The sequence below is a fragment of the Tachypleus tridentatus genome, chromosome 7, assembly GCF_004210375.1.
Source record: "Tachypleus tridentatus isolate NWPU-2018 chromosome 7, ASM421037v1, whole genome shotgun sequence".
Taxonomy (NCBI): domain Eukaryota; kingdom Metazoa; phylum Arthropoda; class Merostomata; order Xiphosura; family Limulidae; genus Tachypleus; species Tachypleus tridentatus.
This window is the reverse complement of record NC_134831.1, coordinates 38245200-38260780: the sequence shown is the minus strand read 5'-3', so window position 1 is coordinate 38260780 and position 15581 is coordinate 38245200. Positions and strand designations below refer to the sequence as shown.

The 15581-nt window shown below is 31.7% G+C and overlaps 1 protein-coding gene across 3 annotated transcripts in view; it reads right to left on the bottom strand.

Moving 5' to 3' along the window:
- The window catches only part of LOC143255470 (GTPase Era, mitochondrial), a 28244-nt gene extending 12887 nt beyond the window's left edge, over positions 1-15357 (bottom strand). For all 3 annotated transcript variants that reach the window (XR_013030671.1, XM_076511184.1, XM_076511185.1), the window contains exons 1-9: positions 15223-15357; positions 11293-11468; positions 9274-9401; positions 9037-9114; positions 5503-5549; positions 5284-5345; positions 4922-5034; positions 4154-4420; positions 3253-3402 (exon numbers count right to left, since the gene is read on the bottom strand). Coding sequence is in view for 2 of the 3 variants with exons in the window: in XM_076511184.1 (XP_076367299.1) it covers positions 3253-3402; positions 4154-4420; positions 4922-5034; positions 5284-5345; positions 5503-5549; positions 9037-9114; positions 9274-9401; positions 11293-11446 (999 nt within the window). In the remaining variant the exon portion in view is untranslated. The remainder of the gene's footprint in view (positions 1-3252; positions 3403-4153; positions 4421-4921; positions 5035-5283; positions 5346-5502; positions 5550-9036; positions 9115-9273; positions 9402-11292; positions 11469-15222) is intronic.
- Positions 15358-15581: the final 224 nt, after the last annotated feature.

Sequence of the window (15581 nt, the reverse complement as noted above, 5' to 3'; positions counted from 1 at the left end):
TTCAGTGACCGGAAAAATACTATTGTAATTGATCATCATGAAAGAAGCACTACTCACCGAGGCTCTATGCTAACATATTTAACTCTCAGACAAGGTTTAGGCTTGCAACAAGAGTTGAAGAAACAAATTAAAGAGTGCAAATACTGGGAATATGTCTTGGAGCTTCTAATAACTGTTATTCGTATGTTAGCTGAACATGGCCTGGCTTTTTGAGGAAGAGATGAAAAATTTGGTTCACTACAGAATGGGAATTTTTTAGGGTTGCTTGAGCTCATAAGTCAGTTTGATCAATTTTTAGCAGAGCACATTTCGAAATTCTGGAAAAGGAAATCCTTCTTACTTGTCCAAAACCACCTATGAAGAACTCATTGGAACCAGTGGCTCAGAAGGTTCACACATTCATTGTTGGTGAAGTAAATTCTTCTGGTTATTTTAGCTTGTTAGTTGATGCCAGATCTATCACATATAAATCAGTTAAGTGTTGTACTTGAATACTTAAAAGATAGGCAGCCTATTGAACACTTTTTAACTTTTCTGGAACTGAAAAAAAAACCAGTGAGGAAATGGCAAACCAGGTACTGCAGTACTTATGTGAGGTTTGCAAACTTAATTTTTCAAAATGTAAGGGTCAGTCTTATGACAATGCTGCTAACATATCTGGGCTTTGTAAGGGGATGCAGCAAAAGATTTTAGAAGAAAATAAGTTTGCCATATATGTGTCCTGTGCAGCTCATTCACTAAATCTGGTAGATCGAAGTGCTGTTGACTTCTGTCAAGTTGCAGTTAATTTTTTCTCTACAATGCATTTGCTCTATACATGTTTTTCAGCCTCATGCAGCTGGTAGAAAATTCTTAAAGCTTGTCTTGGAAATGAAAGTGTTAAAATCCCTCTCTGATACCAGATGGGAGGCACATGCTATGGCCACAACAGCAATTTTGAAGTCTTTCTTCAAGGGAAACACTAGAAGAGAGCAGACAGTATTGCAAATAAGATGCAAGAGCTAGAATTTGTTTTTATGTTGATCATGTGGGAAGATCTTGCAAAAGTTTCAAAAACAAATCAAGTTCTGCAAAATGAGGACGTGAACTTAAAAACATGTGTAGATCTGTACAGGTCATTAGCTGACCAGCTATGCACTATATAGGGTGACTTTGAAAGATTTGAAGCAGTTGCAAAGGAAATACTACTAGATGTTGATTACAATGCAGCTCAAACTCGCATACCTGTCAGAAAGAAGGTATTCAATGATGGAGATGCGCAAAAAGCAGATCTGAATGCCAGATATAAATTTCGTATAACCAACTTCTACACAATTGTTGACCAACTATAAATCCAGATGAGAAGAAGAGGAGAGGTGTACAAAGAAATATCAAAGAGATTTTCTTTCCTAAGTAATGTGTCAAATGATGTCACTTCATCTGCTGAAACTGAAAGGTACTCTCAGTGTTCCCAAAAGCTTATTGATGCTTACCCAGAGGACTTGGACACTAATCTCTCTGCCGAGGTTCATCAGTTTCACTCATATGTGCACCATAAGTTCAGTACAACAAAAACTGCAAAAACCAGTTTCAATCATGCTGAACTTCATAAAATAATTTCAGAGAACAAAACTGAGTGTGTGTTTCCAGACGTAGACATTGCACTGCATATATTTTTAACATTAATGGTCACAAACTACACAGCTGAACACTCATTTTCTCAACTTAAGCATATTAAAAATCCCAATAGAACAACTATGTGACATGACAGGCTGGATGCCTTGTCTCTGCTAAGTATAGAAGCAGATTTGTGACACCAAATTAGTTTGGAGAACTTGATCAAAGACATTGTAATTAAAAAATGTAGAAGAAAACTTTTTAAAATTTAAATAAATATTAAGGTATGGGTAATTAATTTGCTTACAGGGTTTTTCAAAGTGAAAAATTGTTAACATCAAAGTGAGAATATTTTGAATAAAAGTGTTTTGAGTAAATTTTTCATTTTTGTTAACATCAGAGTGAGAAGTGTTAACTCAGAGTGAAAACAAATAAACAGTAATAATAATTATCTTTAATTATCATTTATCAAAGAAGTGATTTCCCTCATCATTTCTAAATAAAAGGTCTCAGTCATTGTTTGATTTTGATCCATGCCCAATCTGTTAAATAAATAAAATAAAAAGGTTTTTATTTAATGTAGTTGTGGGGTCTGACCTGGAAGAAAACTGAAGGGTTATAAATTTTCAAACTTATCTTTCACTTTCAGCACTTAGTCTTAATGTCTTGTCAGTTAAGCAGTGGAGGGGCCGAGGGGGGCACCATTGTTGGGCTGTGCTTAGGGCATCAGTTGCCCTTAATATGGCCCTGACACCACATCAACTGGACACAGAATAAACTGGGAGGCAACTAGAATCATCAACAAAGACAATTTCTAGAAAACAAGAAAAATCAAAGACTCATTTTATATCAACACTATTAAACCTTCACTAAACAGAGATTCCAGATCAGAGGTGAGTAACCTGTGGCTACCATTGGTTGAATCTCGAAGAAATCTCTCCTCCATTCAGATACAATGATAATCCAACCAATCACAACACACTCTCTGCACTCCACCAGGACACTATAAAAGACTGGCAACATCTTATACACATATTGACCTGAATACAAAAGGCGAAAGACTTTCAAAATGTCATCCTCTACACTTCTGTTTCCACAACAGGCAGTTGCCATCCATTCTACAAAGTTTCATAGTGTACACCACTTTTCAGAGATACACCAAACTATAATGTGACCAAAATTGTTAGTTGAGCTGTTCTACCATTGTCTTAGAATTTTTGAACAGCTTTTAGTGTTAATGCAACTGTTTTTTTGTTTTTTTATGAAAGTATTTAGCTTCAAGTCATAAATAATTGCTAACAAAGCAAATAAAACTTTAAAAATTACAAGGTTATAATTATGAACATTCAAATAAAATAATGAATGTGTGTGTATAAATTGTTATTACAAATTTTAATTTTACTCTCCTTTCTGGTAAAAAACTGATGTACAAGCTATGACATTTTAAATGTCTTCAAAAATCTTATCCACAAATTCTTCTGTGGATAAGATTTTTAATTTAGATTACTTGTAAACGAATCCAAATAGTGATTAGAGAAATCTCTAGCATAACCTAGTCAGTTACTTTACTACTGTATTAGTGGTGTGACCCAGAACAACTATTTATTAACCAATCTTAAAAAAATCTTCATGGGACCAGAAAGCACAAAATATTACCAAGTTCACATTATAAGGGATTTCTTTGGGTAGATATTCTAGTAATTTTTCTCGAACAGCCATCTGAACAACCTCCAACGGACTTTGGTCTGTCACTGTACTACAATGATACAGCCATGGTGCTTGACGGGCAGTCTCCAATAAATATGTCTAATGAAAGTACAAAAAATTGCAAGAATAGAAAATCCACAAAATTGATAAAACTAATTACTTTGAGATACTTTGTTATGTAAACCAGTTAAAATTATTAAGACCTTTACTAATTTAATTATTAAGATACTTAGAAATACATTTCTTTGTGTTTGTTATTTATGAAATTGTGTGGAGAAATACCATACAATAAAACATTTAAAACATTGGTTTTTGTCAGGAAATCCCAATACAACTTGTTTTGGACATGAATGGTTTATTTTAATATTAGAAAGAAATGACCTTATAACACCAAAATGTTTTTTTTTTATTAAACATTCAACATTTCTCCTTACAGCTTCTTCAGGAGTGTTCACTAAAATATGAACTGCAACTGAGAGTACAATGTTCCCAATGGTTTAAATAATAAATTGTAATCGATTCTATAACATCTGACATTAAGCAACAAACTTTGTTCTTACAAGAATTATACTGTTGAAACAATTAACTGTTATCAATATGCACTACAGAAACTCAATAATGAGGCTAAGTTCAATCAAAAACTATACTGGATGTAACTCTTGGAAACTAATTATTGAATGAAGTAAACAACAATATATATTTATAGATTACATATTAACAATATGTAAAATAAATTCCAGAAGTAACACATTATAACATTACCCATATACCTAATATGTCAGAGATCTATCAGTAAATTATATCCCAAAAATAAAACTGAAACCTCACAAAGTTGTTAGATCTCACTTACTCTCAGGTCAGCAACACCGTTACCATCCAAGGCTGATATCATAAAGACTCTAGAGAAATTAGGCCAACCTGTTTTGGCCTCACTGGAATCAACCTCATTGTTTTCTTCCAGTAAGTTATTTTCTGTCATCTTGAACAGTGAATTCAGAGATATTTTCTGGTGTTTCCTCCTTGTTTGAAATGTAGGCACGTCTTTTCCACCAACTTTTCCCATAGTCAATGACCGAGAAATTTCCAACAATTTCTGTTTAGATGGTAATAAATCTACCTGTAAAAATGAGATGTTTGATCATTAATGTCTAATAAAAAGAAGATATCTCTCTTTGTTTACAATTTAATAAACCTACCTGTTAAATAAATCTGTTAAAAATAAAGAATTCCAATAATTTATTTGGTTCACTATTTTCAACTCACCTATTATCTGAATACCTGAAAACAAATCTTAAATACCACACATACATTATTTCTTTTACAAAGATACTAAAAACAAATGAATAATTACTTAAAAAAAAACAAAATACAGATTTGAGAGTTAAAAGCAAGCATATATCAGTTTTTTTCCATGCTGATGTTTAGTAATTTCTGACCTAATTCCAGTGGATATACAATAAATCTTTAAATAGAAGCCTACAGACAGAATACTATGTTACATTATTTGTTTTATCACCTCTTTCTCTAAAAGGCTTTCTTATCCAAACTTACTAAGTTCCACTGTAAATTATCTAAGTTGTTGTGGTCAACTAGCACAAAATCTACACAAACAAATTACCTTGTTTAGCACTAGCACACAATCCTTGTTCGGATACTGATGAAGCAACTTTAATATGCCATGGTCAAGACGATTTCTTGTCCATTTGTTTGCTACATCAACTATGACCAAAACTAAAATACAATAAATTAATTACACATGTAAGAATTTGTACTACTACACAATGACTGTAAGCTCAACGTTTCTAAATTAATGTACATTTTTCAAGTTTTAAGACCAGTACAAACTTAATATCACATTAATTGGGTCTACATTTCACATCACACATTCTAAGCTGACAATGAACAATGCTTATAACAGTTACTTTATTTAACAGATCAATTCTAACTTGAAACAGTGACAGCACCTGTTAATATACTTACTTGTGTCTGCATGCTGAAGAGACTTACTAGGGCCTGTAGTCACAGTAGAGTCCAGATGGTGTCTACAAAAATAATTTCAATATCTTTAACATATTATTGTGTAGTCAGAGAAAAGTGTAGCTGTAGTCTACAAAATACATTGATCGTTACACAAGTCACTGATTTTTGTATGATAATATATCTTATTATCTGTTTTACAGTAAGTAATCAGTTACTTACTTTTTTCCTTGATCAGGTGTTACCAGTCCAGGAGTATCTAAAAATACCTGAAATAGCAAACAACCTACATGTATATTTTGAAATGTTTGATTCATCCTTTAAAAATAATTATACTCAAGAACAACTGAAGCAAATACAAGGTTATAAAAATCATAATTACCACTCTTCCAAAATGTAGATGTTGTATTTACGGAGAACTCTGCCTTATACAAATACCAAAGATGTTAATTTTAAAAAAAAAATCACAGCCTTTAATTTTTTCAAAGCAGATGTAACAAAAACTAGTGTTTTGAGTTACAAAATTTTTATTTTTTTATGTTATCATATTTGAAAAACATTCTATGACTCCAAATGTTCCATTAAAGAGCTCTGGATGTACATTTTGTATGTCTGGTGACAACAAACTAATTAGCCAATGTAGATCATTAGAGTCTTCTGTTAGGAGGTCACACCTGCCAGTTCAATATTTAAACAGTGTTGTCACTACAGTGAACAAATGCTACCTGAGCATATATTCAGTTTTCTTATTACTTATTCCCTATCAGGTTTCAAACTTTATAAGATAAATTTATAACAACTAAAACTTTTGCATTACAGAATCATATTTTATTGACAGTGATTAATCCCAAATACTATATTATTACAGTGAAAGTCTCTGTTTTATGTAAAAAACTGATTACTGAGGTAATTAAATCACAATCTGTGGGTCATGGAATTAAAATCCATTATAGAACATCTTTATCCTTTCAGTCATGAAAGCATTATAACATAATGGTCAATCCCAATCTTTGTTGGTAAAAAATAACCCAAGAGTTGGAGGTAGATGTTGCCAACCAATTACTCTCCTCGTGGTCAGTAGTTCAAAATTAGGCACATTAGCAGATATTCTTAGTAACCTTACCATACACACACACAAATAAACCTTCACGTTTTTCATCTTATTCTTTCCCTAACAGCTTTTAAAGTTTGGAAGATAATGTTATAATTATAAAAAATTTTAGTTGATAAAATTACTTGATGTTATGCTAACTTTGTTATTTGACTTCAAATTTAGACTAGTTGAAGAACATCCAAAAATACTAGTTTTGTTTTTTTTATTGGTTAAATATGCATTTGCCTCATAAGTAAAAAATGATATGAATAATTATTTTCCCTAGAGTGATTAAAAAGCATTTGAGTAATTTCAGATACAACATTCAAGGTTCTAACATTATGACCATGTAAGATAATGCTGAGTTGTCTGGAATAGTAATTTCAGATACAACATTCAAGGTTCTAACATTATGACCATGTAAGATAATGCTGAGTTGTCTGGAATAGTAATTTCAGATACAACATTCAAGGTTCTAACATTATGACCATGTAATTTGCGATAATGCTGAGTTGTCTGGAATAGTAATTTCAGATACAACATTCAAGGTTCTAACATTATGACCATGTAAGATAATGCTGAGTTGTCTGGAATAGTAATTTCAGATACAACATTCAAGGTTCTAACATTATGACCATGTAAGATAATGCTGAGTTGTCTGGAATAGTAATTTCAGATACAACATTCAAGGTTCTAACATTATGACCATGTAAGATAATGCTGAGTTGTCTGGAATAGTAATTTCAGATACAACATTCAAGGTTCTAACATTATGACCATGTAAGATAATGCTGAGTTGTCTGGAATAGTAATTTCAGATACAACATTCAAGGTTCTAACATTATGACCATGTACGATAATGCTGAGTTGTCTGGAATAGTAATTTCAGATACAACATTCAAGGTTCTAACATTATGACCATGTAAGATAATGCTGAGTTGTCTGGAATAGTAATTTCAGATACAACATTCAAGGTTCTAACATTATGACCATGTAAGATAACGCTGAGTTGTCTGGAATAGTAATTTCAGATACAACATTCAAGGTTCTAACATTATGACCATGTAAGATAATGCTGAGTTGTCTGGAATAGTAATTTCAGATACAACATTCAAGGTTCTAACATTATGACCATGTAATGCATGTAAGATAATGCTGAGTTGTCTGGAATAGTAATTTCAGATACAACATTCAAGGTTCTAACATTATGACCATGTAAGATAATGCTGAGTTGTCTGGAATAGTAATTTCAGATACAACATTCAAGGTTCTAACATTATGACCATGTAAGATAATGCTGAGTTGTCTGGAATAGTAATTTCAGATACAACATTCAAGGTTCTAACATTATGACCATGTAAGATAATGCTGAGTTGTCTGGAATAGTAATTTCAGATACAACATTCAAGGTTCTAACATTATGACCATGTAAGATAATGCTGAGTTGTCTGGAATAGTAATTTCAGATACAACATTCAAGGTTCTAACATTATGACCATGTAAGATAATGCTGAGTTGTCTGGAATAGTAATTTCAGATACAACATTCAAGGTTCTAACATTATGACCATGTAAGATAATGCTGAGTTGTCTGGAATAAGCCACTTATGAAGTTATACACAATATTATTGCAGCATGTAATTTGTAGAGAAACAAATCTTTCACTATTTCTAAATATTCTACAGTGGAATAGTTTAATGTATAGTTTGAAACAGATAGTATTCTGTATACTACTGTGTATGTGCATAAGGTCTTAAATATTAAATACTGTACATGACACATTATTAAGTTAATCTGAAATAACATTAAACTGTAATTTAACTATTTTGATACAGTATATATAAAAAGTCAGTATTATTGTTGATAAAGCATATTTTTAGAAAGCATGTGTTTAAAATAAATCAATTATTTGAATGCTAGTGGTACACTGATATATTATGGTGATTATGTAACTTTGTTACAGGATACAAAGTGGTGCAAAATGGTCCAATTAAATCATTCAACAAAATACTCAAGGCTAAAGAAAACATATGAAAATACACCAAAAACATACATCTTAGTATCATTTGAGAAGTTTCAGCTTTAAAACTTTTGATAGACTCAAATTTATAACAGAAAAAATAATTATATGATTTTTAAAAATGTCCATCAGTAACACAGTTTTTGGGGATTTTTTCTAACTGATTTGCTACAACTTAATGTTCAAAATTATGAAATATTGTAATTTGTGAAATGTTTAAAACCAAGTACTACATTTAATATTTTTCTTTATTTATTAGTACAAATGTAATTTAAAGAAATTTGAAACTTAACAGATTAGATTAGAAGACATTTATAATAACAATTCTCCACAACTTATACTGACAAGCAATTTGAGCATTAGATAATTTGATAAAGTGACATGAGTTGCATGTTTATCATGTGATTTACAACTTGTGTGGTGGGATTATTAGTCAGATATGATTCAAAGGTGAATAAAGCAATAATATTAAGTACAAATAGATGTTTTCAGTTGTGGGTTGTAATATTGGAAACTCTGATACCAACCAAGGCCTTAGCAAGAATTATCCTTCCCTCTATTGTATGCTACTCTGTATCATTCCCAGGGCGATATAACACCCCATTTCAAGCACTGCTTATGGTATGAATTTCTATATATCTTACAATTTGTGTATTGCCTTCTGTAAGAACTCCTGCTGTGTTTCGTCTCGTTGTGTGGACTTTACTTGATACAGAACACACCTAAAGAGATGAAAAAACCAGAAGGCATTCATGATTAAAATATTTAGAAAATAGTTCAAATACAATGTAGATGACTACATCTAAACTGAAACATTAATTAGTACTAATGTTTTTAAGAATTAGAAAACACAAACTTCCAAAAGAACCAAAACAACTTGCCCGCCATCCAAGAAGGCTGTTTGTGAGTGTAGACTTTCCAACATTAGGTTCTCCAAGAATAGAAACTTTCAGAAGTTTTGGATCATTTGGTTGAACAGGACTGCATCTGAGTTGATCTTTGTATTCATCTAGAAACATGAGCTTTTTACATCACTGACTGTATTGTGTTATCTGAACTGCAAAGTGAAACTTCATAACATTAACAACACATTACCTTAGAATTCACAATGACGAGAAACCCACTTGAAGTAAAAATGTATTCTCAAGATGGTGGTATGGATATTAAAAAAACTTTAATTAAAGAAAAGTACAGATGTACTTTATTTTAATTAAAGTTTTTATCTATTCCAGCCATCTGAAGAATACATTTTTACCTTAGAATTAAAGAACAATTCACCACATTTAGTATACTTATGGGAACTATAAAACAAAACATTTAGGAAGCCAATATTAGATTTTTACATGAAACTTTCTTTTACTATAATGACTGATTCCACCACATGTAAGTCTGGATTCACCTTATATGGTAATAATACACATTTTGGTAGAAAGATTTTCTCAAAATCATGCAAGTTCCATCATAGTGTAATTCATTTCAGAATTTGGCATCTTTAAAGTTCAATAACAAAAACAATAAGCCTTCTACATGTGAATAAAAAGGAAAACAGAATTACTACAATTAAACTTGTGAACAAACCTATAAGTGTTCAAACTATATTACAGGAGATTAGCAAATTATAAAGTATGTCAACAATGGTTAATACTTAAAATATGATCTTACCTCAACACTTAAGTTAAAATTTAACTGTTAGATTTCTATATAACATGAATGTTACTACAAGAGTTCAAGTTGTTTGTTGTACCTGATGAAACACTAACTGTAAATATTATAGTCTATATGTCCACCAATAAGTTTTAAATGTTTACTGTATGGTTCTACATCTGATTTTCAAGCAACCTTGGCCTTTGCTAGAAATGGCTTGTTGGTAAAATAAATAAAATGAATACATACTACCCAGCTTTCTACTGAAAAATATTTTTGTTGTTCTTTTTAAAATGTATTTTGGGTAACTACATTTCATCAGGATCAAACACCTGTAAATAAAATCAGACCACTGGCAACATCAGTTGAACTTGTCTTCAGCCTACAGATTCATCTCTTCTTAGCGTCTATGTTCTGGCTCTTCTTCCATCATTATAATTTAGAAGAAATATTTCCATTTGACCTTTAATATTCCTTCTCTTCAAGAATTGAAATAACAATTAATAACTTTGTCCCAAATCCAAAAGAAATTTAAACAACAACAAAAAATCATCAAATTTTAGAACAATTCTTAATTTTAGACTTGCATATTTTCTTACTGTTTCTGCAGATTGAGGTCTTTGGTATTTTTTAGCATTGTGAAGAATAAAACTGCCATCATCCATCAGATGTATCAAGCTGTTATTTGCACTTCATAACATGCACAAGATATTCAGTGAAATGAGCACCATTATTATCAGTAAAAGCATTTAAATCAACTGAGTTGCATATAAATTATACTTGTAATACGTACACTTATAAACAAAATCTTTATTTCCATTTTCATTCAAAAATTAAACACTCACTTTAGGTTAGGACAACCATCAAAATTATAATATTATATAAAATTGTGATAATTTCTCAGTTAAATATATAAAACATTTTTACAGTTTAGAAAACTAATACTGATAAATTATGAAAGGATTAAATTTCCAAAAAACTTTAATGAAAACTATTTAATTGGAGGATACTACTGATAGCCTATAAATTTATTTTGAATTCTGTTTCTATTTTAAATTGCAAGAGAATAGGTAAGGAAATCTAAAAAAATACTTCATACAAAACCTTTTCCAGTCATTAACTAATATTTAAATATTTCACTACTCTAGCATCATGGTACAAGGAAGTTGTTTTAGCCAGTTCAATTAGACATTTAGATGGAATGGAAACCAGAATGAAAACGAAGTGAAACACATGGTACAAACTGCAACACCTACCAAGTGTACATGGTATACATTTCTCAGTGGCTGCTTTATTAGAAAGGTCTACATTAAACCTATGGAGAAACTTTAAACCATTCCTATTTGTGAAGTAAAGTAATGTTCTGGAACATTTCTGAAGTGTAGCAGCAAATCCTCCAACCAGCACCATGAAAAAACAAACTTGTAGAAACCTACAAAACAAACAAAATATATTTCACTTAACATTTTAAAGAATCTAAATTTAGCATTTTCTTCACCTGATTATGTATTTCACATAGAACCTCACCTCTCCACAGAATTTATAACTATTACCCCAAGCCATTTTGTGCATGTACCAAGCCTTAAGAAAAATTCCTACCCTATACTTATTAACATGCATTGCATCAATCTACCATGTAGTTGTCATTACACTATAACCCTTCACCAGTAGGAAGACAACACATTCTCCATCTGCAGTATACCCATGTACACTCGCATCTTAACAATGACTTCTTTTTAAATGACAAGGAAAAAAAAACACATTGGAAGAGGAATGTTCTGTATCTATTTTCAGCTAAGAAAAATACTAACTTTATGAAATCCTATTAATCTCTCAACAAATTCTACATTGTAAAGCTACTATCAAAAGAATTTCCCACATGATATTAAAGTGTCACATAGATGGATAGAATGAAATAACTAATCATCTGGCCTGTATATCTCAAGAGGTCAACAGACCATAAATGTATAGTATTGCTAGTACAATAGGTCTAACCATACAGTACATGAGAAAAACCTACTAGAATAACAAGATGCAGGATGAATCATTCCAGAAATGCATCCAGAAATATGCACTACATTTCCAGGCAAACATCCCAAATCCTACTTTCAACCAAGAGGTGTATCCATTTAGTCTCACAAAGGTGAGCTTACAATGATACAACTCTCCATATAAATCTCCCCAAGACTAGGGAAAACAGGAGTGCAGATTCACACAGGAGAGAATGCTAGAGAAATACTTAGGTCAAACAGGAAACATGACACCTGTATAAGGTCCCATATAGATGGGATATACAATGGATTGCTATTAATATGGAAAGCGGTCACAAGCAAGTTCACGTCCAGTGCCATTTTGCTTTTCTTCAAGTGCAACATGGATGAAAAGATATGTTAATATAATACCAAACCAGCCAACCCCATATCAACAGAATGCATTGAGTCAGGGCAAATGGATTAAGCACTGGATCACCTACTCAGTACAGATTTTGTGAGAAGTACTCTTTGCAAAGCAACACTAACTACATAATTGCTTCCATCAACCCATAATACAAAAGTATACATATAGTAAGATCACTGTTGGAGCAGCAAAAAAAGTTCAATTCACCCTCTTAGAGCCTGTGCTAAAACTGAGGAATGGTAAATCTAGAGAAGAAAACCATATGTAGATGAAGCCACAGTGCAGTGAAAGTAACATTACAAAAAGTTTGTGGAGGCACAATGTAAAAGTAAGGTCTCCAACAATCAAAAAGAGAAAAAATCACATCCTTACAGAATGATGGTAGAGAGAACAGATGGCTGATAAGTAAGTCTGAAAAGAGGTCTTTAAGAATCAAAGAAATGTAAAATGGTCAAGGAAGAGCATACACAAACATTTGGATAAGAGATTGGACCTGAGTGACCCAACAGTCTTCTAAAAAAGGAGCTCACTGTAGATACTCAAAGTAGAAGCACTGAAATCCCATCAGAATGAAGCTAGAGGTAACTCCAGAAACTCCATGATCCATGATACCCAGCCCTCCACGAGTGAGACGTCAGAAACTATCAGTTGGTGAAGAAGCTACATAACAAGATTTCTGAAGACAAAAAAAACCTGTTAGGATCTCTTGAACCAAGCAATGTAGAGGATGAAATTACCACAGATTACTGAAGGCAAATTGCTTTAGCTTAATCATCCAACAGATAAGTAATCCTCCAAAAAATTTATTACAAAGGAAGGTCACCACATGACAAGTCCTAAAATAAAACCAAGGACAATGATACTAAAATGTAAGACAAGTCTAAGAAACAGAAAAAAAAAGTTAATTAGAACAGTGCAGAGGTTTTAAAAAAACGGGGCCATGGTGGAGAAAAGGTAGGTGTAATTCACCTCCATTGAAGCCTTTGAAATACTAAGTTGAACCCCTAAAAGAAAGTGTAGTGTAGACAGATAGCAAACAGGTTAAGCAAATGAAAGTCAAGATGACTAATGATCAGAGAGAGAGAGAGACAAAGAAAGAAAATAAATCAGAAAGAAATGCCATACACACTAAGATTTTCAAGGTCTGAGACAGCTGTGGTTTGTAATAAAGCTGAGACAAAATGGTTTGGCATTAACATGAATATCAGTGGAAGTTATTATAAAGAGAAGAAAGTCAAAAGAAAGAGGCTTATATAACAAGCTAGCCCAAGGTTCAACAAAATCAACTGGAAAAAGATTTTAAACACATTGCAATTACATACCTATGGAAACAGCTTAGCAAAGAATGAAGATGAGGTTATCTGTTCCTAATCTAGAAGTGAAGAACCAGAAGCATAATCAGGTGACAGAAGCAGTAGTTAAAATTATTTATAATAATAACTTATACACATATAATAAAATAATTAGTTACAAATAAAAAGACACAATACAAAACCACAATTAAACCAACCATTTAGTGCACAATGACAATAATACCACTTGGCCATAAAAGTGTCTCCATTTGCAACTGAAATTAATAACAAACAACTCCTATTTTGGAGAGTTAATTCACACAAATAAGTGAATTCATACCTGATTCACAAAACTATTTCATTTTTACATGGATCTGGTGTGTCAATAGCACATAGGCTTTGGTCACTGTTGTAATGAAAAAATTTGGCATTAATTAAACTCAAGCACTGTGCCCCAAATTTTGCAATTTAGTTAAGAACAGGTATCAAAGTTCTACCTGAAATATTTAAAATTTTGTCTTCTTCCTTCTCAATGTCAGGAAAAAAAAAGTAAGAAAAATTGTAAATAATAAACACAGAAATTCCAGAATTCCTAATAATAAAAATGTAACCAAAGCCAAGGATAGAATGAGGTGGTTATGGGGTTTACTGCATGTGGTGAACATATTTCCCTCCTAGGACTACTCTGATGCATCATAGAGTAGTACAGTACCCATAAATGAGTGCAGGATTGAGAGTCTCATTCAAGGTTTCATGCACAAAACATGTGTAAGTAACACTGTGAGGTAACTGCTATTAGTTCTGTGAAAAGGTGATTAGCATTTCTGGATTTGTACTGTATGAAAATAAATTTTTACACAAGAAACGTTTTGCATGAAGCAGTGAAAACAGAACTATACGGAAAATAGCCTTCATTGGGAGAAATTAAAAACAGAACGCTACATACAAAACCACTGGTAATGTAAAGATAAACATACATTGTTCAAAATAGCTTTAATAATATGCTTGCCATAACTTTATATATTTTAGAAATAGTTACGACATACTGATTGAGAATAATGGAAAGTATACTCCATTTGGTTTTTGATGTGCCCTGTATCACGTCTGAACTTTCTAGAAGTAATTTTACGATATTATAATTCTAAATACATATTTTTACTAATAATAACCCTGTAATCTAAACAGTCATCAAGGGTCTAAAAATGGTCTGTGAAACTTGATTCAAACTGTGTGCAATACTGTCACAGATGTAAGTATAATTATTACTTTTTGGATATCACACAATAAACAGATAAAAGTTACCTATGGCTACGAGTACGAAAAAGTATAATTATGTATAAGTAACGTTGAAGATACATTCTTAACTGTACTCATTCATACTAGAACATAACTATTTTATGTAGCGTAAAGAGGCTTTCAATTATTAAGAGTAATTTAATTTATTCTTCCCAAAAAGAAGTTTTCTTTTTTTCTCAGAATCGAAATGTACATCCCTACCTTAATAATTCAGCTTCAACCTTGGAATTTAAACTTGATCTACTTGTCTCCAGCTCAATGGGTTAAACACAACCATTTTAACATAGTTTTCCCGCTAGATGGCCAGTGTTTCGTACTTGGTTGAGAGAATCATTGATACAACAAAGTTAGGTGTTTTTGAATATGTTTTCTGCTCTTTCGAAATTCATATTTTACTAAAAAATATTTTTAGACTTAAAACTTCAGTCATAATATTTCAGAAGGGTAAAAAATATACAGTTTATGTAATTATTATTAAAAATATTGAGGCTCATTGGTTAATAATGTTTTTTTGTACAGAAAATTACGTTAGGGAGAACCAATTTTCCTCTTTTTGTTTT